Raw genomic sequence first — 25,285 nt, 5'->3', positions numbered from 1 at the left:
TAAGGCTTACTTGTTAGGAGTCAAGATTGTTGGCACATGACAATGATATAAAATAAATAAAACATATGTGATTGTAAGAAATGTTTAAGATATTAACATATTAAGAAATATGATCATGTGAAATAAAATAGATAATTTTGATTATATGAAATTAAAAAGCTTTTACAAAAAGAAAAGGAATATAGCTAAAATTAAAAGGAAAACGGGAAATTTGGGGAAATTTACAGCAAGATTCTCTGATAAAGGCCCCATTTTTTTAAATCTATAGGAAATTGGACCAAATTTACAAAAATAGGAACCATTCCTCAATTCATAAATGGTCAGAGGATAAGAACAGGCAATTCTCACAAGAAGAAATCAAAGCTATCAATAGTCACATGCAAAAAAAAAAATTCTCCAAATCAGTGCTGATTAATGGAATGTATTTTAAAACAATTCTAAGGTACCACCTCACAGCTATCAGATAACAGAAAAGGAGAATGACAAATGGTATAGAGGATGTGGAAAAATTGGGATACTAGCACACTATTGGTAGAGTTATGAACTAGTTTAACCATTAATTTGGAACTATGCCTGAAGGGCTATACAACTGTGCATATACTCTTTGACCCAGTAATAATCCCAATATTATATCTACATCCCAAAGAGATTTTTTAAAAAGGAAAAGAACCTATATATACAAGAATATTAATAGTGGCTCATATTGATGTGGCAAAGAATAGAAAATTGATGGAATTTTCATCAATTGGGGAGTAGATGAACAGAGTGTGGTACATGATTGTGATGGAATATTTTTATACTGTTAGAAATGACCAGCAGGATGATTTCAGAAAAATCTGAAAAGACTTATATGAACTCATGCAAAGTGAAATGGGCAGACTCAGGAGAACATTGTACACAGTAACAATGATGTTGCAAGGATGATTAATTGTGAAAGACTTGGCTTCTCTGATCAAGACATTGATCCAAGACAATTCCTAAGTACTTGTGATGAAAAATGTTATCTATCTCCAGAGAAAGAAATGATGAATTCCAAATGTAGATTGAAACATATATTTTTATTATTTTTTTTAAGTTTTTCTTATTTTATTCATGTTTTCTTTAGTAACATGTGAATATAGAAATGTTTTACAGGACTTCACATGTACAGTTGATATGACATTAATTGTCTTCTCAAGGAGAGGAGTGGGGCAGGATGTTAGGAGAGAATTTGAAACTGAAATTTTTAAAAATATTATTGTTAAGAATTATTTTACATGTAATTGGGAAATATTTAACCAAATGAAAAAATAGGCCAATTTAATTCTCCAGGACCTTTTTTAAGGCTTTGGCTTCCTTTATCTGCATCACAGATCAAGAGAGGCTTTTCACAAATACTTGTAGAGAATTAAAAAAACTTCCTCAGAAATGGGGAACTAGATCATCTGTTTCATATTTCCAAAATTAGCTGAATTTTTAGTTATATGTATATTAAATTGGCTTGTTGGGTTTTATCTAGAGAGACATTTGGGTGCTTTTTTAAAAAACTGTTTTTAAAAAATGACAAGCTTAGATCTCTCAGAGAAATTAAAAGAATACTAATTATTTCTAAGTAGATCAGAAAATCTGTCCTTCAAAGGAGATCTGAGGACTTCCTTGTTCTAAGGTCCTCAGAATCTCTTACTTACTCAGAGGTAAGTTGGAGAATCTCCTCACTGGAGAATTTTAAGAAAAGGTTGAATGACCATTTGTCAGTAAACTGAGGATGGGACTCTTGGTCAAAGATGGATTGATGACCTCTCAAGATCCTTCCAAATCTAATATTCCATAATCTTGCAAAATGAGATTAAAAGAGGTTATGGGTCAGTGTTTCATCTTGACTCTATTTCTACATTAATGGAAATGCCAAAAGATTCCATTCTACTCAGACTCCTGCAAGGCATTGATTGCTTCCTAAATAAGCAAATATTGCCCTGCTCAGAGAAAGAAAATTTACCAATTTAACAAAGTTTCTCACTGTTATTGACTGGGATAAAGAAGGAGCTGGTAAGGCAGCTTTTTTGTAGAGTATTATTTCCTTTTTCATGCCTTTGTACATTGAGGTTCTAGTTCTGAGAGCAAATTTGGAAACTTATGTTAAATGGGTTCCCTCAAGTTAGCAACAACAGCATCAACCTGGATATGTCATTTTAGACTGATGAAATCAACATAACATAAGCTCTAGGGAATAAATGGTTCATGTTTGAAAGAAATCACTCAGCTAAAGTTGACAGGAGACACTCCATCAGTGCTGTTCAAAGAAGTTTTATATTCTAGAGACACTAAAGGCAAGGAATGAAATAGGAAGGAAAAAATAATTAAGAGCATTTTATTGATTTGTTTAGGGGTGTGTGACTAGTGAATTTTTTTTTTAATCTTTCTAATAAGTGTTGTAAGCTTTGGAAATGTCAGAAGCACTGAGTATTCAAAAATATCTGTTCAAAGGACACTTTTTCTAAGCATCATTTTGAAAGAGTAAATTGATTAATTCTGATTCTTATGCTTGATCCCCATAACCACATTTGCCTTTTTGAGAAAGAAACTTTAGTGTATTCCATTGTCATCAAATTCATCAAGGTAATTTGCTTTCACAAGTGAGATAAGTAGAAGAAAATTCACAAGGCCAAGGGATTGATTTAAAGACTGGCTAATTCTAGAGAGGTTAGCTATACTGGGAAATGGGGATTATTAACTCAAAAGCAATAATAACCTCAACATTGACCTCTACCCAGCAATAATATGTCAATATAGATAACTCTAAAAATTGCTTTTCCTCCTAACCATCTGGCTATTCTCCATCAAAGGATCAACTTGTTCAAGTTCCTTTAGTATTTTTTGCCATCTTTATAACTGAACTAGTCTCCTAATCTACCTTCTTTTGGATTCTTGTTGGTATTAATAATATAAGTTGAGAGGTATTTATCTTTGGTCATTCCCACTTTCTTGACACGATTCACTTCCATTGTGACAGTCTTGTTTATTCTACCCCAGAAATTGATGTTTAAGTCTGTCTGGCCACCTTCAGTGTTTTTCTAAATTAAAAAAAAAAAAAAACCTGTGAAGGTGATGGTTATAGTCAGTTATCAGTCAAAAAACCTTTACTAAGGCTTAATATGTGTCACTTGAGGTGCAATAGAGATAGGAAAGCAAAATAAATTGTTCCTGATCTCAAGCACTTCATGTTCTAAAGGAGATAATGTGAGAGATAACATATAGGATGCAAATGAGAAATAATCTCCCTGAAGTCTGTTCTAGAAAATTGACATTCTGGGGATTTCCCTATTTGTTCTATGGAAGTGCCCCATGTCCGGTGGTACTTGGAAAGAAGCATGAAGTACTTTTATAGTTGACTCTTTTATTCAATGAGTTTATTATATATGGTTTTTCTCCTCTGTTCTTGTAGGTTTATTCAAGAGATCGAGCATGCCCTGGGACTGGGCCCAGCCAAACAATGTCCTCTTCGAGAGTTTCTCACTATGTACATCAAAAACATATTCCTCAACCAAGTCCTGACTGAAATCAACAAAGAGATTGAAGGTGTCACCAAAACATCTGACCCTTTAAAGATCCTGGCTAACGCGGACACCATGAAAGTCCTGGGAGTACAGCGGCCTCTTCTCCAGGTAGGGCTGGCCACATTTTTGCTTGTAACCCAATGATTTTCAAACATAAATCGCACTAAGGTTCTGATCAGAATCAAAACCCCCCTGGGGTTGTGTCCTGGCTCTGATACTTTTTTGATTTTTGAAGAGTCACAGAATGTTTCAGGAACTGTTAAGGAAGAGGAGTGCAACTTCTCCACTTCTCCTTCATCTCCTACACATCTGCATGTGGGACTTATCTGCCTCATGACCTGCATTGTGGTGTAATGGTTAGAAGGCTGCCTGCCCTTGGAGCCAAGAAATCCCAGGTTCAAGGCCTGCCCTTGGTGCATCACTATGGCTTAGCACTTTGTCAAAACTTTTATTAACACTTATCCTGGTGCTAAGCTCCTTGGAGAAAAAAGAAGAGGCAGAAGACCCTCCCTGCCCTCAAAGAGCTCACAAGGGGAAGCAACAGGCAAACAAATAGGCACAAACAACCAAAGTGATTGGGCAAGGAAAGGCACTAGAATTTAGAATGGTTAGGAAAAACTCCCTGTAGAAGATGGAGTTTTATTGGGGACTTAAGCCAGTGGACCGAGGTGAACAAAGAGAGTGTTCCTGGAGGGGAGGACAGCAAGAGAAAATGCCCAGAGCCAAGAGACAGTGTCTTGTCACTGGATTGAAGACTAGGTGGCAGAGAGTAAGGTGCAAGAAGACTGGAAAGTTAGGAAGACTTTATTTAGGCCATGAAGGTCTTCAAATGCCAAACAGATCATTTTGTATTTGATCCTGGAGGTAATAGGGAGCTATAGGAGTTTTTTTGAAGTAGGGATTGAGGAAGGGTGACATAATCATCCCTGTACCTTAGGAAAATCAGTTTAGAAGCTGAATGGAGTCTGGATTGGAATGGAAAGAGGATTGAGGCAGGCTGACCCACCAGTAGACTCTTGTAGTAGTCCATAAGTGAGGTGGCGAGGGCCTACACTAGAGGGGTGACAGTATCAGGAGAGATAAGGGGGGCATGTGCCAGACATGGCAAGGAGAAATCGACACGCCTAGGCAGCAGGTTGGATGTGGAGAGCAAGAGATAATGAGGGATCCAGGAGGATCATAGATTGTGAGCCTTGAACAATCACAAAGAAGGGAGGAGAAAGGGAGAGTTTATTGGTTTATTTAGTTATTTATATATCTTCCATAACAAATCCTTATCAAAGAAATTTGATACAAAGATTTTTTTTTTCCCATTCAACCATATCCTTATCCTGGATATGCTAATTTTGTCTGTACAGATTATTTTAGTTTCCAAGTAATCAAAAGTATTTTATTATCTTTTTGCCTCTGTCTCTTGTTTGGCCAAGGATACATCTACTTGTAGATTGTGTTCAATTTCTAAATTTTTATAGTATAATCTTTATTATTAAGGTTGTACATCTATTTTGAATGTTTTATGGAATGTAATATAAGGAGTTGGCCTAATCCCAATTTCTGTTAGACAAATTCCAGTTTTTCCTAGCAGTTTTTATCCTAGGTGATTTTTGTTTTCTGTTTTGTCAAAATACTGAGTTATTGAGTTCTATCATTTCTGAATCTCCCTTGTCTAGTCTGTTTAATTGTTCAAACTTTCTATTCTTTAACCAATACTGGATGGTTTTCATGACTGATGTTTTAAAATATAGTTTTGAAGTATGGAAATACTTTGGGTAAATTTTTTAAACTAACCTAACCTCAGCTTCCTCCTATGTAAAATGAAGATAACTATAATTGCTCTACATGTTTCACAGAGCTATTATTAGGAAAAGGCTGTGTTTCACTATGCCATATAAACATTAGTTTTTCTCCTTGTTTTAAGAGAATACCAGTAATTCATCTGGGTAAGCCCCACCTATCAAACAGGATTTAATCCAAACCAACTCAGGGATACACTGGCTCAGAATGAATTTGAAATCAGATATAAACTGGATTTTTTTTAGTGAAATGAAATTGTCTTATTTAGAAGATAGGTTTGTTTAGAGATTAAAATTTTATTTTCTCTATGGAGATGTGACACAGAAAATGGGCTAAAGATACTCATCATAGGCCTCTTGGCTTAGCAAGATGGTGGTTCATTTCTCTTAAAAATTAAGAGACACTGAGTGTTTTAAATGCTGGGTAAGCGCTGAATAGGACTGCATGCCCTTATGGAATCTGTTGGACACAATAACCTATTTATGCCTAGGTGCTGGCAAGTTATATAAGAATTTGAAGTGCTTTGTTTGTCATGGAATCCTCCAGGATCAGAGCTTCAAGGGTCTTCAGAGTTCATCTAGTCTAACCCCCTTGTTTTACAAGTGAGGAAACAGGCTTAGGGAGGTTTAGTATTTTGCCCAAGCCCCATAGGTAATAAGCAGCAAAGCCAGGACTAGAACGGGAACCTCCCAGCTTATACTGTATCTAGGATGTTTCCCAGTATATTATGCTACCTTTTGTCATTCTCTAGTATCCTAAAGAAGAGATTCTTAATCCTTTCTGAATTGTGATACCATCTTCATTTTCATGATAATTACTTCTCTTAGTGCTAGGCACCACACATGTGCATCTCACTGTGGTTTTCCTTAATTCTTTGACTTTATTAACCCTGCTTTGTTCTTATTATCTCTAATAAAATTTATTGCAATATCCTTTTAAAATATGAGTCTTGTGGGCCACACGATTGTTAGTTTTTCTATATCTAGGAAAATAGCTCATCTTTTTGTTTTTTTTGAGGAGTGAGTTTTATATTTTTGGGTCCCCAGGGACTTGAAAAGCATTATAGACTTGTGTGGGTTACACTTAGACTATCTAATATAGTAGTATTAACACCCACATTGATTCTAATTCTGATTCATTTCTCCTTGGGATATACTCAATGTGGAGGGCCAAGGGGCAGAGTTGTAGTGTAGAGGGACACTGAGTTAAATGTATAGCGGTTGAACTAACATAGTGGCAAGGGAAAATTATTTTTCAAAATTTGAGGACACAAGTTAAATAATACAAGCAGTATTAGTTCATATTTTTTCCTTCATCATCAAAAAAACCTTTAAGCCTCTCTCTGCATGTAGCCCTATTTATGTTTATTGTATCAAAGTAGTTAACCAGATTGATTTGGAAGCCCTGGATTTAAAAGAAAAAAAGGGAAATCTTAAGCTATTCATGGGCATCATCTGGAGGGTAGAAATACAACTATGACTGTCATTGTTTTAATGTCTAAACACTTCAGGGATCTCTAATTTTATTAGTCTGGGCACTCCTATAGACCCGGATTACAACCCTCTTAATAACCTTAGGATGTACTTCTCATCAAGCGCTGCGCCCAGTCTGAGAACGAGCTTCCGTGGCCTTCCGTGGACCAGTCCTCAGACAGTCCTCAGACAGCAGACACAAGGATGAGGCCAGACGCACCTGCTGAAGCCTGCCTTTGAGGACTCAGGGGCGCCCCTCCCTGCACCATAATGAGTCAGGGAGGTTAGGTTTGAATATTAAAACCTTCGTAAGAAGTTGTCACCCCTTTCCTAGGTGAGTAGACTAGGATCGAGAAGTAAAGGGCCGCGTCAGAGATCTGACAGTCAGCACGGAGCAGAACCAGCATTCGAGCCCAGATGCTTGAATCCAGTGCATAGTTGAATCTGCATTCAAGCACAGTGTTAGATTCCAAAAGGCAACTCTGCTTCTACCTTTCAAGGCCAGCCAACTGAAATAACATCCCTGAGCAGGTCTAGAGACTATGTATATCAAATCACTCATAAGATTGTCGGGGCCATTTCTCACTATCTTCTTCTTGTCCTTTAAATTAATTATTCCATTTTGAGAGTGCATAAGAGCTGAAAGTTGACCTCCCCATTTGGGTGACCTTGTCGGGGTTAGATAATTATATTGCAATATGTGACTGCGTAAACCTTGAATCCAAGGCCATTCCAGTTATTAACCTCACAAATTTGTTTCTGGAAGCTAAAAAAGCTGCTGTGTTATTTGGCTATTTAGCTGCCCTCTCACCAAGTTCCTTTTTATGAGTATGCAAATTGGTTAAACCATATCAATAAATTTGTTTAATATTCTCAAAGTGTTGTGAGGCCAAAAAAGCAAACTGGATGTTACTGGATTTTTTTGCCCATATTGAGAATTCTTGTTTAGTAATGAATGTAAATCATTTCCTGAAGCAATTATTCATGGTCAAGATTCTGTGTTTCTTAAATGTGTTTATGTGACCTTTTGATATGATTATTCCTAGGTTTTTATAAGTACCTAATCTGTAAGAAGAATAAATAATCGACTACATGTATTTTGCCTCAAGTGTCCAAGCAGAAGTATTGGGGGAGGAGGAAACAGAGAGGGGAATGTTAAGTATTAAAATATTGAGATTTTTTTAAAGCCCTAAAATCTTTTTTTTTCTATCAAGATGACCATATTTAGTCCAAACAGTCACGAAATATGCAGCCCCAGCTTTCCCCATGGCAGTACCTTCTGTCATGTAGCATCAATTAAGTTCAATTAAACAAATATTAAAGACCAGCTGTGTACAAAGCACCATGCTCAGCACTGGGAATTTCAAATAACAGGAAGGAAAAACTGCCTAGCACCATATGGGCACATGTCTAGGAAGTGAGGCTGCTATCATTGAATCACAGTATTGTAGAACTGAACCTCACTGGCCATCTAGTCTCATTCTGTAGGAATGTTATGAAATAGATGGGAAAAAGCATTTTTTAAATATCTACTCTGTTTTAGGCACTGAAAATACAGATACCAAAGCAATGAAGGTTCCTAACCTCAAGAAACTCACATTTGAATAGTCAGAGATGAAAGTATAAGGAAGTAGTAGCCAGGCAGGGGAGTTATAGGAATGGTGAGTAGAGCCTCAGGGCTTTCAATTTTCATACTTTTCCTGGGAATGTTATTAGATCTAACAGCTTACATGAACTTGTACTCACCCTTCAGATGAACTCAGTCCACCCCAGCATGGACTTACAAAGCTGACTAGTTTGACTCCCTCTAGATTTAGTCTAAAGATGGGGGATGTTGTCCAGACAGAGAACACGATGCCTCCTTTTTCTGAAGTAGGGTAGGATTCACTTTTTTGACTAATAGATCATACTGTTGACTTGTTTTGAGCCCACTAAAACCCTTAGATGTCTTTTAGTAAGGACTATTATGCCCTTTCTTGTACTTATTAATTACATGAACCCAAATATTGAATTTATAATCATAGTATCTCGCACTATGATAATTTATTGAACTGATTATGTAACTATAACATAAAATCTCATGAAATCTAACTCTTCATTCTAGTCTACTAATTTAATCTATTAGATTTGGCCCAATATTACCTTTTCGAGTTTTCTTTGGATCCTAACTCTTATCTGATCTATTAGCTCTTCTTCCCAATGTTGTGTAATCTGAACATTTGTTTAACATACCTTTCACACCACTACATAAAATACTGAACAAACCAGAATCAAGTCATCTCTACAGTAGTTCTGTCATCCAACCTTGGATTTGATATTTCTAGTAACAAGAAACTCCCTGCTTAAAAAGTCAGTCTATGTTTGCAGAACTCAGCTAGGTGGATAGAATGCTGGACTTGAAATCAAGAAGACTCATCTTCCTGACAAATTCTGACCACAGATACTTCCTAGCTGGGTTGCCCTAGACAAGTTACTTCCCTGTTTGTCTCAGCTTCCTCATCTGTAAAATGAGCTGGAAAATAAAATGGCAATCTACTTTAGTATCTCATACTCCAAGAAAATACTAAATTGGGCCATGAAGAGTTGGACACAACTGAAACGATTGAATGATAACAAATTTTTACAAATTTCTTATATGGAACTATAACTTTTACCTGTAGGTTCTTTGGAACTTGCCTCAGCACTATTTATCCTTAGCCCTCTTGAATTCCATCCCCTACTTTCCAGTGGAGGGAGATGTAGAAACCTTTCCATGGAGGCCATTGCTTAGGACTATAAGGGATGCTTGACATTCCCTGCTTCACTTCCTCCAGTGGAAAGACTCTCCCTCATCTGTAGGCTTATTGCTGTTGCATGGTTGTACCATTGCTGAAGGAAAGTCTCCATTTCTGTATATCACAGATATAATATGCAACACAGACATTGTACAAAATACCCATGAATACCAGCTGTGGTGGCAGGTCTTCAAATTGAGGCTCAAGTCTGTTTAATAATCACCCCTTCATCTTGTAAAGGGGAATTCTCAATAACTCAGAGGCAGATACATATGTGTGGTCTTGAGAGAAAAAAGTGTCATTTTTAACAACTAAGCTCTTAAATCATTCATCTCCCCCTCTTCCCAACACAAATGATTGGGCTGAAGGGTAGGAGGAAAGCTTTTGATCTAACATAAATTTTTGAGCTCTTCCTGACCTTTCTTCAGAAGTGAAAAGCAGTTTTTATCCTGCTGTGATCTTGGTTTAAGACTCACAACAAGAACTTCAGGGCTTAAAAATGAAGCTTCAAAGTTGGTGGGCTTCTGACTTCTGCTAGCATCGAAAGTTAAAGAAATCAGCATTTATACTTCTTTCCCTTTGTTTTCTATATCACTGCCATGGCTCTGGCCAATGGTCTACACCAGCTCCAAGGCTAAAACATACAGTTTGGAATAGAGGGGAAAATATCAAAGTCTCTTCTTTTACTTTAGTGAGAAAAGTTTTCTCATCTCTTGCATTTGAGACTAGAGAACTAGAGTTAAAAATGGACCAAAGTGGATATGCCTTCATGTCTAACTAATGAATAGTTAGTTCATGATCTGCTGGAGGGAATCAAAGGCTTAAGGTCTGTTGATCATAATTTAACTTCTTAGCCCTTCATTTCCTCTGCTTAAGTGAGAGAGAGAGAGGAGAGACAGACAGACAGACAGACAGAGACAGAGAGAGTCAGTCTTTGTGGGAACAGGGCGATAGGAGAGGCATGTGGTATGAATGATCTCTGCTCTCCTATGAAGCACTAAGTGTATTACTACTCTGCCCAACTCCCAATTTCTAGTTCAGTTGTTCAGCATCCTTCAGCGGCTCCTTCTTGCCCATAGCATTCAATGCCAACTCATCAGCCAGATTTTCCAGCCCTCCACATTTGGGTCCTAACTTATCATTCCAAACATATCCCCCCAACCATGAGTCTCCTTCATAAGCCCTGCATTCTAGCCAAGGAGAACTCTTTTGTTCCCCAACCATATTCAGTGTCTTCATAGAACTATGCCTTGGCTCATTCCTTTCCCTCTACTTAAAATGACTTCTCCATTTTCACCTTTCCAAATTCTACCCATCTTTCAAAACTTAAATATCCCCACTTCTAAGCCTCCTTCAGCCTGATATGAACTCTTCCACCTCTAATCCAGCCCCATTTTCAACAGCTCAAAATCATTTCCATCATTTTAGTAGTTATTTTTCTAAAATTCTTACCTGCTCTCTACCACTCCCATTTAAAGCTCTTTAAAGTTGAGACTTAGACCTTCCCCAGTGGTTGATATATATAAAATAAGACCTTGGTAACTTTGTATGAATTTGAATTTGTTGAGTTGAGCCTAAAGATGTGAGGTAACAATGGGGACAGAGAGCAAGATCAACTGCCTAAAAACTGATATATGGATTGGGATTTCCTGTGTTAGAAAGTTCCTTTGAAGTGTTGGTATTGTTACAGTGTACCCTAGGCTTACCCTGTTTCTGTGGTCTTACAAGACTTTTCCAGAGAGCTCTGAGTTCTGGAACATTTTCTGATGATCCGATTGAAGTCTTAGGGAGCATTCAGGCTACACAGCTCCTGGCATAGAAGCTACTCTCTGGAGATAATTATGCTGTTCCTCAGGCCGATTATCACATACCCCAAACTAAGAAACTGCCAGGAACCACTTGCAACTTTCCCAAGGAAATATGGCCAGCAGAAATAACATATTGTTTCCATCACATCAAATTATGTTCATAAGAAAGAATGACTGAAATGAGTACAATTTGAATGGTGACCAGTTGTTGCTCTTCTTCTCTCTGGTACTTAAGTAGATCTAACTTCAACACATTAGTCCCATTTAGGGTCCACTGAAAGCCATAAAGAAAATCATTAAGTTGAGATGAGTCCTAGTCATTTGAATTTCTTAAATTATTTTTTATGAAAAAAAAGACATTAAGAGGATATGGTTATAACAGCCTCAGGACAATAAAGAAACAGGCAAGCTATGACAACTGTTAACTAGAAGGATGGTGGTTCCTTCCACAGAAAGGAATTTTGGATAGGAGGAGGATTTTATAAAGAAAGATAAATGAGTTCTGTTTTGGATATGTTGAATTTACTATTTCAAATAAATAAATAAATAAATGCTTATATAAGTATATGATATTATTAAATGGCTAATAATATTATATAAGCATATAATATATTAATAGGTAATAATTAAGTAAATAAATAAGGCATATGGTTTTAAATAAGTACAATAGACAATTTGTGATATAGGACTAAAACTCAGGGAAGTTATTAAAGCTGTATGTACACATATGTACATAATACATAAATACATATATGAATATATCATGTGTGTGTTATGTGTGTTATATGTATATATGTGAATGTGAGCGTGGATTTGGGGCCAGGGGTGAGCTACATAGAGAGAGTCATTAAACTGTTGATTCTTGTTACCAAGATAGAGTGTACAAGTAAATTGTTCTCTTGGTTCTACTTACTTCTTTCACTCTACATCAAATCATACAAGCCTTTTGTGGATTTCTTCTCAAAAGCCAGATTCCTATTGCATTTAAGACAACATTAGGTTCCAGTATAACTTTTCAGGAGCACATCTATTGCATGCATTCAAACTGACCCTTCAAATACAACAAAAGTAGGCTTGTATCCTTTGATTAATTGTAATAGTAGAAAACAAAAAGATTTCTCCATGTGAATGGGACTTGAAGAATCAGAATTGAGAGTGAGACAGTACCTCAGTATCCATCAGTCTAAATCAATTATGGGAAAACTTTTTAAAGAGGGGGCCAAAGGAAAGGAAATGCTCATCTGTCAGTCTGTTTCTAAGGCAACTCTTTCGAAGTTACATTGTATTGTACCCTACTGATTGTATTCGTCACATTAGAAATAATGTCGTGGCCAGATAAAACATTTCAGGGGGCTGCATCTGGCCCACAGACCGTAGTTTGCCTATTACTGGTCTAAACCATACCCAAAAGAAATCCCAAACATAACATCACTAAAAGGAGAACATATGGGCTGTTCTTGATCTCCAGTGAAGTCTGCATTACCTCTTAAAGCAGTTCATTCTACTTTTGAGACCACGTCCTCTGCCCCTTCATCTCAGTACCCATTCATCCTTCCCATTCTTTTCTTTTTCATTATCATTCTTTATAAAAGATGCCTCGTTTTCCTCTATGCAATTTCCATTCATTGCTCCTAATTCTTTCTTCTGGGACCAACCAGAACAAATCTTAGATGGCAACCCTTCACATACTTGAATGGAACTATTATACTCCTCTGAATCTTCCCTTCTTCACTCTACATATCCCCACTTTAATCTCAGACTTTAAAAATTCTATGCAGGCAAGTGTAGGATACCCATTCTCACCCCCATGTTTCTTCCCTACTCATTAGTCCTGATCTTAAAAACAAAGCAAATTGACCTGTGTCAAAGGTAATTTACTTGAAACTATTGCACTACTCACATCCTATATGTAGGATAGAGATCAGATTAAATGAGCAGGATAAATGATCCATCCAACTTACTAAGTCCCCATGTCTGTGTTAGTATCGTTGCACAATTAGTGGTCCAGTGCCTTCACCTCCACATGGAATCTATCTCTTTCTTCCATGGTGAAGCCATCCTCTTCCTGCAAGGGACAAGGTAAACCTTGAAGGTGTCTTGGAGAACTCAAAGGACACTTGCATATTGGGTGTCTATTTTAAGTTTCTTTTTTATCATCTCATAGAGAAAATGTTTTTTCCCAGGCCATTTGATATCCTTGTCCTCTTGCCCCTTTCTTTTCAGTGGTATGCTAAATAAAAAAGCTATGGCTAGCCAGAAATTTTTCTGAGACCACCTCCTCTGCTCATTCATCCTTCTCATTCCCTTCCTATGCATTTATTCTTTATAAAAGTCAAGAGTCTGCCAACCAAGGCCTTTAAACATTTCTCTAAAATTCTATGGAGTTTGTGCTCTTATTTTTCTTTTTTCTTTGGTTTTTATTTTAACTGTTCTTTGGAAAACAAACAGGTATTTGGAAACATAGGAAAACTCTCACCAACAGTTGCTTTTAGTTAGATCAATAAAGATCTTGACTTAAATATACCCAATTTAGTTGATCCTTATATGACAGGGATCCAAGGCCATCCAGGTGGGCCTACTTTGGTTATTTGCCAGTTTATCGGTATCCTTCTTAAAGAGATTCCCAGAATTGAACCCACTACTGTGTGACCCTGGGCAAGTCACTTGACTCCCATTGCCCACCCTTACCACTCTTCCACCTAGGAGCCAATACACAGAAGTTAAGGGTTTAAAAAATTTTTTTTTAAAAAAAAGAATTGAATCCACTAATCTTACCTAGTTTTGGCCAGAGGTTCAATCACCCACTACTATTTCTGTTAACTGTTTTCTTAATGTATCCCAATATCACATTAGCTTTTCTGGCAGCCACATCAGACTGCTACATCATACTGATATTGCAATCCAGTAAGACCACTCACCCGCCAAGGTCTTTTTCAGAATGACTGCAAATCAACAATGCTTCCCCTACTTTGCCTCTATAAAGCTGGGTTTTTGTACCCAACTGTGAGACTTTGCATTTATCCCTAATGCATTTTATCTTACTGAATTCACCCCAATATTCTAAGTCATCAAGATCTTTTTGGATGCTGACTCCATCATCTAGTGTACTGGCTATCACTCCCAATTTTGTGTCATCTGCAAATTTGATAAACATGTCCTCTATACTTTTATCCAGATCATTGATAAAAAATATTAGATAGGTCAGAGCCAAGCACAAGTTTTTCTGGGACACTCCACTAGAGACCTCTTCCTGTGTTGATAATATACAATTAACAATTGCCCTTTTAGTCCAGCCATCTAGCCAATCCTGAATCCACCTACTTGTACTATTCTCTAGTAAGTAGTTTTCCATTTTCTACATAAAAGTAGTAGGAAGGGGCAGCTAGATGGTTCAGTGGATTGAGATCCAGGCCTAGTGATTGGGGCACTGGGTTCAAGTTCAGCCTCAAATGCCTCCTAACTGTGTGACCTAGGCAGATCACTTTATTCCCATTGCCTAGCCCTTATTGCTCTTTCTGCCTTTGAACCGATACAAAGGACTGATTCTAAATCAAAGGTAAGGGTTTTGCATAAGCTAATGTGATATTGGGATGCCTAAGGAGCAGAAATTAGTATGAGATACTTTATCAAAAGCTTTGCTATCGGGGGCAGCTGGGTGGCTCAGTGGATTGAGAGCCAGATCTAGAGACAGGAGGTCCTAGGTTCAAATCCAGCCTCAGACACTTCCCAGCTGTGTGGCCCTGGGCAAGTCACTTGACCCCCATTGCCTACCCTTACCACTCTTCCACCTATAAGTCAATACACAGAAGTTAAGGGTTTAAAATAAAAAAAAATCTAAAAAAAATTAAAAAAAAAGCTTTGCTATCAATTATAGAAATGTTATATGGATGAAATAAAAATGAATGAAAGATTAACTCCAGTTAGTGAGACTTGCTGCCCAGCTCTGCTTTGGGTTGCAAAACATTTGCTTGCTTGGGGTAGGATCAGAACCTCATCCATATGAGCCCTAGGTTTTGATGCCAAATATTGCAAGTAAATATTGAAGATGTTGTGCTATAATTGACAGAATACAGGACAAATCATCAAAAGACCCGGCTTCTAGTCCTGCTTCCACAACAACATTATCACATGCCTCTGGGCAAGCCGCTAAAACATTTTGGACCTCATTTTCCTCTTCTGTAAAATGAGAGCGTTCAGTGAAATAACAGTAAACTCCCTTCCAGTTGTCAAGGGCTGTGAGTATATCTGTGAGTCTCTATACGGATAGCTTTCTTGGTTATCACTTAGAGCTTGCTGTTGGAATTGGCTTCATTTGGGCATTTTCCGGAAGCGGTTTACCTCGGGGTGAGGATTGGCCGCTGTCTATTTTGATCTTGCTGCGGTGGATTCCTTGGTAGTGAAGCAAGAGAGAAGGGTAATGACTTATGACAGATCTGCTGACGGGGCCTGAACTACATTAGCACTGTGTCAGTCAGATCTTTGGAGAGCTGCTTTTGCTGGAAGTGTATATGACTTTACTTATTAACAAAGGCATCTTCAGATAGATTAGAGAAGAGAAGCAGGAGCCAATCAAGAGATACCGTGAAGAGAGAGAGAGGAAGGAAGAGCTCGAGCCCAAGCCTGAGCGGATGATTGCTGTCATTCCACTCAGGGGGAGCAGAATGCTGAGCCACTAAGATTTACTAAGAGGAACCAGTGGAGCGAGGGTGGGTGTCCACAGAACTGCAGCTATGGGGAGATTTTTTGAGTTTAGTCTTATCCGAAGTAAATTCTTCCCTGACTAAATATAAAACCCAGAGGGAAAGCAAACTCAGTGAGAAAAAGAGAAAAGGAAAAAAAAATTGGGGGACATGTAGATTAAATTGTTAATATTAGCTGAGCAAAGACACTCAGTGTTATCCTTGATACCTTCCATTCTGCCCTTCTAAGAAACTTGGGAATATGCATGTCTTTGTACTAGCAAGGTGGAACTTTTAAGACTGGCTTATCACTTCCAGAGAAAGAACAAATGGAGACTTATTGAAAACCAAAACACACTATATTTCACTTTCTTGTTTCTTTCTTTCTTTTTTTTTTTTTGCATGAGATCTCTTTTTCTAAAATTCAAAGATATATTTTATTTTCCCAATTAACTATAATAATAATTTTCAGCATACAGTTCCCAAAATTATAAGACAGTTTGAGTCTCTTTCCCTTCCTTTTCTCCCTCTTCTTGAATATGGTAAGCAATTTGATCCAAACCATAAATTTATTATCATGCAAAATACACTTCCATAAATAAATACTAGAAAAGTTTAATTGAGGTTATAGACTTCCATCTTGAAGGAGTAGTAAGATTTGAATCTGGAGAGATAGGAGGCCCAATGGAGCACTGACCAGACCTAGAGCCTGAATAATCAAATCCGGCCTCACATGCTAGCTATGTGACCCTGGGCAAGTCACTTCTCCCTGTTTGCTTTGGTTTCTTCATCTGTAAAATGAGCTGGAGAAGGAAATGGTAGTATCTCTGCCAAGAAAACCCCAAAAAGGATCACAGAGCTGAACATAACTGAAAAATAGCGAAATGACAAGATTTGGACAAGCAGTGAAGAGAAGGCATTAGAGGCAAGAAAATGGGATGAATGAAGACACACAGCAAGGGATGAAGGAGATCTCATCTGGCAAACTGTCTTGGGGTAAATCAGAATCTAAGTTAGACTATCTGGAATAGGGCTGCAATGCAGTAGAATCGAAAATCAAGTGGTCATATTTATGTAGAATAGATCAGCGAGTTAGAGGAGGAGCTGAATCTGAATGTTAGGGAAGACAATTATGTTACAGTAATTGAGGTGTGAGGTGAAGACAAAAACTTTCTAGTCAATCTTTTTTCTCCACAGCTGGAGACTTTGGCTGATGTCATGATAGCTGCTTGACATTTGGTGATTGCCAGCATTTTACCTGGTTCAGCCTTGGAAACCAGTCTTGATTGATCATTTTAATTAGCCAAACAGCCCAGACAAGCTGCCTTCCTGGGATAAATATTACATTCATAAATCTTCATTCAGCTTCCCTTGTTGAGCCCTCATAGCCCACGTCTGGATAGGGTTCTCCGTCATTTCTGTGTCCACAGGAGTAGCCATTTGGCTGAGGCTTGTTCATATTTGTTTAAAGATTAAGCTGTACATTTCTCATTTATTACCTTGTTAGGCACACAAGAGACCTGCCAGTAAATGTCCTGATTTGGAGGAAAAGACAGCATGGCTAACTCATTAACAAGTTATCTGTGTCATTCCTTCTTCTTTGGTTAGAACATATTGGAATGTAGTTTTTAGGGGGGGGGAAAATCCATCTATCCTTCTAGTTTTCTCTTTCTTTTTCATTTTTAATCTTCTTTTCCCTCCCTAAGTTATTGCTGCTCCTATGATGGATGGGCATATCTGTAGGGTCCAGAACACTCTTAGCATTCACTTGCAAATAGCTACAAAAGCTTATTCAGATAAACTGCCATTAAAAGAGAAACCAGCCTTACCTCTCTTGATTAGAAAAATAGTACCACTCTTTATCCAGTTTTTAGTAAGGGAGCTTAATTCTCTCTTCCTTTTGAAGTGTTTCTGAATTTGTTGTCCCTTTGGTCAGCCCAAGGTCAAGATTCCCTATCATATATTGCAGAAATCCTCCAGTGACCTCATTTTTCAGTGTTATGGGCTGGCCGGGCTGGATAGGGGGAGAGGCGGGGTTGATAAAGGTAGTGTGCCTTGGCCTTTTTGAGGGGCAGTATGACACAGTGGAGAATTAGTGCCCCACTGTGTTAGTTAACATTTTACTTCACAATATGGTGTCCTTTAAATTCATGCTTATGCTTTAGAAGTGGAAGAAGTTAGTCGAGCAAACATGACATTATATTCCAATATAGACCCATCCTAATTTTCTGTGGAGGTAAAGAAAAGCCTTTTTTTTGGATCAAGGAGGAAAAGTTCCCTGTGTCTATGCTTCCAAATTCCCTCCTGTGGCTATCATAAAAGATTTTTATATCTATATCTATCTGTCATTTTTCTCTCTCTATTTCTCTCTTTTTCTCCCTTCCTCCCTCTCTCTCTCTATTTCTCTCTCTCTCCCTTCCTCCCTCTCTCCCTTTCTTTCTCTCTCCCTCCCTGTCTCTCTCTATCTATATCTATATCTATATCTACATCTATATCTATATCTTTATATACACATAGACACACACATATATCTGGAGCCATCTCTAGGCTTCAGTTGCTAGTAGTGAGGGAGAAAGAAAGGATCCAGAAGAGCCTTGTAGAGACATAATCCTCCTACCCACTATGATTATTAAGTTCTGGAAAGACATTTTAGTTGAGGAAATGATAACACATGAGTCAATCCCATGGGACCAGTGTTATAAGTAGATGTTCATCAGGATAACATTTCAGTTGACTTTAGTTAAATTATTCTATTATTATTAATTTAACTAATTATTTAAATACTTTTGCAAAGCATTACTGTTCAAGGCACCTTTGGGCAGGCTGTGCATACAATCTTACATGATAGAAGTTTCCACTTTTAGAAAGAGGTTACTGAACTTGATAGAGAAAGGAAATAAAACAGTCTGTGGGCTCCGTTCTAATCCAATATTAATCACCAATTTTAAAGTCAAGTTAATCCTAGAAGGTCACCAAAAATGTCTCTCAGCAATGAACTCTGAGTGCAAATCAAAGCATATTATTTTTTACTATATTTTTGTTTTCATTGTATACAGCATGATGAATGTGGAAATATGTTTTGCATGAACATGTAAGTATAATTCAAATGAAATTACTTGCTATCTCGGGGAGAGGGAAAGGGTAGAATGGAGGGAGAGAATTTGGGACTCACCTTTTTAGAAAATGAATGCTAAAAATTGTTATGCATAATTGAGGGGAAATAAAGTATGATATTTTTTAAAAGCAAAGTTAAGAAAGAATAAACAGAAAGTGATATCAGGGCTTGTTAAAATCACCTTAGGTCCTGTGAGGAAACCACTCTATTTCTGTTGTTTCTTTTTGCTCTATTCAGGTGTCTCTTAAAAAGTCCAGGTAGAAAGTAAGTAAATGCTGTTTCACTAAGCAGCCACATACTGGAGTAGAAAGAGTTCTAGATTTGGAGCCAGACTACCTGGATTCAAATCCTGATATTTTTCCACCTTTGGAACCTTTTTCTTACTTGTAAAATGAGTATCTAAGAGGGGATGATGGCTAAGATCCTTTCTAGCTTTAAGCCCTGTGGAACTAAATCTGGTTAAATAAGGGTATAAAACAAATCATCTACAAATTCATAAGAAGTACTGTAGGGAGTCAGGTAAAGGAAGAATCATGTCCTAATTGGGAAAATATTCATGTGGAATACACGTTAAGCCAGACACATCTATAACATATATCCCTAATTTCTGCTTTGGGTGGGATATAGATCTCCAAGGAGATTGTTTTTAAAAATACAAAAAAAATTTAAAGACCTACATGGAATTAAGAAGAAGGAATTAAGGAGAACCAAGAGAATATCATATACAGTTACAAAATAATGTTTGAAGAATAACTTGTGAATGTTCACTTCCAGAGAAAGAACTTATAAACACAAAAGACATAATTTTATTTATATATGGATTTTCTTTTCAAATAATGCCTTTTCTAGTGGGAGGAGATATACATGAGAATTTTCATGTAACCAACCAACAGATATATTAATATAAAAAGAAAAAGAGGCAGGGAAGAATATAGTTGTCCACTCTACAGAGAAGCTAATGGGGCTGAAAATCTTCAGTATAAGAAGAACTCGGTTACAGATATATTTTTACCAGGTCATTTAGAGAGAGCTAAGTGCAAAGCTGGCATCATCTACAGGAGGTTAAATGCTTGGGTGCCTTGTATGGGTCTTCGGATACCAAAAACATAAATGAGATTTAACCTCAGACTTCTCCTTAAATTAAATTCAACAGGGATTAATTTCTGGATTCTCACCTAATGTCTAATTGGATATAGATAACAAAAAGTTACTTTATGGCTCCAGGGAAGGTACTTCAGCTGTCTAGACCTCAGTTTCCTCATTTGTAAAGTGAGAGGACTGAAATGGATAATGTCTACATCTCACCATCTTTAAGGTCCTGGGAGCAAGATACATGCTTCTTAGCTAACTTTTTAAAATTTAGTTTCATAAATCATTTCCTTCCCTTCTCTCTCTAAAAGCAAAACATATTTCATTCCAAACACAAAAGCAAGATTCTGCCGAAATCCACATTAATTTGGGGCTTTCAAATTTTTAAAAATCTTTCCCCCAAAAGGGGTCCAGTATGCTGTCTGCAATATCACAATGGTTTAAATAATTGATGGCTACTTTATGAAATTGTCAGCCTGGATCCATCTTTCTCCCTCCCACAACCACAAGACCTTGAGCAGCTAATCCTTTTATGTCATATTACATTTTTTTAAATGTTTCATTTAGATAATTGTATTATTCACCCCTGAATATAATTGCCAACGTATAGTGATAGAAAGGAAAGAGGGAGGTAGTTAGGTGGGAGCTGTCTGCTACCGGCATCTGCAGGTCTTAATATGTCTGTTATGTTCTAGCCTCTAATTTCATTGCCAACCCACCTTTTAAAGGTTTAATTATGCTGGTGTAAAGGTATAATTCGAAATGTGACTTCTAATTCTTGTGAAAGATAAAAGACGCATTAATCCATTGCTAAAATCAAGGAGTCATGCTGGTATGGTACAAAGTGCCTCACACCTGAAATTTAGGAGACCTGAGTTCCAATCTTGCTTCTGCCAGGCCATCACTACAGGCCCACATGCACATCCACAGACCTCCCAGGACCTCTTGCCCCCCTCCTCCATAATATGATGGAGTTGGCTCATTGATGTCAGGCCTCTCCAGTACCAAAATCTCTGCTTTTAAGAAGTCCTATAGTTTGGCTGCTGCTATATACACTGCATCTCATGACTGAGAGCTTGGGAGGAGGCATCACTTGCCTGTTTGCCATCTGAAATCAAATCAACCACTATTAGTCCACCCTATCACAGGAGAGGGTGTGGAGGTACAAAAATGAAAACTTGTCTTAGCCATTGAGAGTTGTTATCTGAGGAACAATAGATTTATTTGTCTCCCCTCCACCCCACCCCACCCCCAGCACTGGCTCCTGAAGCTTTTTTTCCAAGTATCAGAGTCTAAATTGATGATTTACACAAATCTAAGCATCATTGTGTTACTTCAAAGGATTACTCGATATTTCCCGGGGGGGGGGGGGGGGGGTAGGAAGTTCAAAAACTGGTCAGTGATGCATTTCATTTCAGTTTGGATCTATGGTAGTTGTAGGACCCCAGGATTTCCTAGGGGGAGGGAGGGAGAGAAGAGACAGAGAGAAAAGAGAGACAGACAGAGACAGACAGACTGAGACAGAGAGAGGAGAGACAGAGACAGAGACAGAGACAGAGACAGAGACAGAGACAGAGACAGAGAGTGAGCAAGGAGAGCTGGAGTGTTGGGGAGAGCTGCCCTCTGGCTCCCAGGCTCATAGCTGAGGCCCCTGGGACCCTCTGCCTCCAGCAGAGGAAGACACTTGTTCTTCATTTGTAATCCTGGGAGGCATTAGGCACAGGGCCATTGTGCCTATTAAAGAGTCAAGCACTAGTCTAGAGTACATGTAGAGAAACAGAGCTACAAAATTGAGAAAGGAAGAAAGATGGGAGCACAGGCTCTTTGAGGGTTTTGTAGCTTTAAGGGAATAGGGAGAAATGCTATTCAGCTCTGTCAGATCCTCATATGTCTGAAGAGTGTCAACCCTAAATGACAGCATGTTGCCTGTTACAAATGGAAAGCAAATAACACATGAAAGGGAAAAAAAATGGATTTAGAGTGGATTTTACAGTGTGTTTATTTTCAGGGAGCAAATCATAACCCATTTGCCTTATTGGAAAAACAATTTTCCTGTTACACTAGGGAAAAATGGAGTATTTAAAAAGGAAATGAATGTGACAATCAAATGGACCTAGTTGAATTTAGCAGTTTTCTTTCCTTTGTGTTTGGTATTTCTTTGTAGGAGGGAGACTAAGACATGCCCTTGACCTGCTTCTGGCTAAAATCACTTTTCAGTGGAAAACTCGGGCATCTGGGCACAATAAGGCAGTAGACTTGCTATGGTAAAGCCCCTGGCACACACCAGCATCTAGCTGAGGCTAAGCAAGTCTTTTCCCCCCTCAGATGAAGAACCATGTTAAAATCTTCCTCATTTTGTCTTTACCTTTCTCCTCTTCCCTTCATCTTTCCCCACCCTAGTGTTCAGCAACAGCTCCCTTTATGGCTGTGCCAGATCCCCGTGATCCCCATTCACAGTTCACTTTGTTCCTTGTGAGACTGCTCTTTACTCCCAAGGCTGAAGGAATGGTTTTTTAAAAGTTAAATTCACTGTTTCAGAGAGATGAAGATAAAGACAATTTGGTAGAGTGGTTAAATCTCTAGATATGGTGTCTATAAGACCTGAGCTAAAATTCTGCTCCTGACCCTCATGAACTGTATGACTGTGGGTGAGTCACCTAACCTCTGAACCTCAGGACATTCTCTGACCTGCTAAAGTTGGGGCATGGCCCTCAAAGATCCTGAGCTTTGGATATATTCACATGTATACAAACCCACCACCTCAGATCTAACATACTACTGATGATATTAACAGTGACTTACAGAGCACTTCCGTATTTAGTACCTGATAGAATCCTCCCAGCAATCCTGGAAAGTCTGAGGATGGAGATCATGATTCCATTTTACATATGAATAAATTCAAGTTCAGACAGCTGCCTCAGGTCACACATGGATCTTTTAAGTGACAGAACTGTGGCACCTCCCTGTCTTGTAGCTCCATTGCTGGGAGGTTTTATACTGCCCCAAACTGTCTCACATCCAACCAGGGCAGGACCTAAGTACTTTTAAAAAGGGAGAGGAGAGAGCAGGCTTTATTAGTACTGTTACGATTAAAAATGATAAAGACTGATATAATAAGAGAAATTAGTAGTTTAATTAAAGCCATGACCATGTTGGTAAAATATATATGACTGCACCTGACTATCTTTTAAATTTACCGCCGGAGCCCATTCTCTCTCTCTCATCCATCAGCTAGCCACTCAGGAAACCAAGAGGCCTTCTCTAGGCCCTCCCTCGAATTTAAACTGCCCTCTGCATGGGGACGTCTGACGTCCCCACGCCCAAAAACCAGAAACTGGAAACCCATTGGAATCATGGAAAATGAAGTCTCAAAGCCCCCATATGACCATAGGAAGTCTCTAACATACTTCCAAATAGCACTTTCCTGAATTTAAAACAGTACAAATAACATTGGCATGGCTCCTCTTTCTGCTTTTGATTAAAAATAATCAACTTCCCAAGTACAAGATGAAGGAAAGATAGATGAACATCACTTTGCTTTAAAAAAAAAAATTAAAAACCAAACTTGAGGGCAGCTGGGTGGCTCATTGGATAGAGACAGATCTAGAGACAAGAGATCCTGTATTCAAATCTGGCCTGAGACACTTCCTAGCTATGACTCTGGACAACTCACTTAATCTTCATTGCCTACCCCTCATCACTCTTCTGCCTTGGAACCAGTACTTAGTATTGATTTTAAGACAAAAGGTAAGGGTTTCTGTTTTTGTTTTTTTATCATTGTCATCATCATTCCTTTTTTTAATTTGAAAATTTTTATTTAATTAGTTTAGAGTAATTTTCCATGGTTACATGATTCATATTCTTTCCCTTCCCTCTTCCCCCCTAACTCCTGTAGCCAATGAGTAATTCCACTGGTTTTTACATGTCATTGATCAAGACCTATTTCCATATTATTAATATTTGCATTAGGGTGATCATTTAGAGTCTGCATCCCAAATCATGTCCCCATCAAACCATGTGATCAAGCAGTTGTTTTTCTTCTGTGTTTCTACTCTCACAGTTCTTCCTCTGAATGTGAATAATGTTCTTTCTCATAAGTCCCTCAGAATTGTACTGGATCATTGCATTGCTACTGGTAGAAAAGCCCATTACATTTGATTGTGCCACTGTGTATCAGTCTCTGTGTACAGTGTTCTCCTGGTTCTGCTCCTTTCACTCTGCATCAATTCCTGGAGGTCTTTCCAGTTCACATGGAATTCCTCCAGTTCATTATTCCTTTCAGCACAATAGTATTCCATCACCAATAGATACCATGATTTGTTCAACCATTCCCCAATTGAAGGGCATACACTCATTTTCCAATTTTTTGCCACCACAAAGAGCACGGCTATAAATATTTTTGTACAAGTCTTTTTCCTTATTTTCTATTTGGGGTATAAACCCAGCAGTGGTATGGCTGGATCAAAGGGCAGGCAGTCTTTTAAAGCCCTTTGAGCATAGTTCCAAATTGCCCTCCAGAATGGTTGGATCAATTCACAATTCCACCAGCAATGCATTAATGTCCCAATTTTGCCACATCCCCTCCAACATTTATTACTTTCCTTTGCTGTCATTTTAGCCAATCTGCTAGGTGTGAGGTGATACCTCAGAGTTGTTTTGATTTGCATTTCTCTAATTATAAGAGATTTAGGATACTTTTTCATGTGCTCATTGATAGTTTTGATTACTTTATCTGAAAATTGCCTATTCATGACCCTTGCCCATTTATAAATTGGGAAATGGCTTACTTTTTTGTACAATTGATTTAGCTCCTTACAAATTTGAGTAATTAGATCTTTGTCAGAGGTTTTTATTATTATAAAGATTTTTTCCCAATTTGTTACTTCCCTTCTAATTTTTTTTTTGTTTGTACAAAAGCTTTTTAGTTTAATATAATCAAAACCATTTAATTTACATTTTGTAATTTTCTCTAACTCTTGCTTGGTTTTAAAGTCTTTCCTTTCCCAGAGATCTGACAAGTA

General features: G+C 37.9%; 1 protein-coding gene across 1 annotated transcript in view; it reads left to right on the top strand.

Moving 5' to 3' along the window:
- The window catches only part of EXOC4 (exocyst complex component 4), an 892,087-nt gene that overhangs the window by 615,298 nt on the left and 251,504 nt on the right, over nt 1–25,285 (top strand). The window contains exon 11 of the mRNA XM_044679735.1: nt 3,422–3,641. Coding sequence (XP_044535670.1) covers nt 3,422–3,641 — 220 coding nt within the window. The remainder of the gene's footprint in view (nt 1–3,421; nt 3,642–25,285) is intronic.

Source organism: Gracilinanus agilis, chromosome 5, assembly GCF_016433145.1.
Source record: "Gracilinanus agilis isolate LMUSP501 chromosome 5, AgileGrace, whole genome shotgun sequence".
NCBI lineage: Eukaryota > Metazoa > Chordata > Mammalia > Didelphimorphia > Didelphidae > Gracilinanus > Gracilinanus agilis.
The sequence above is the reverse complement of the archived record's forward strand: the minus strand, read 5'-3'. Positions and strand labels throughout refer to the sequence as shown.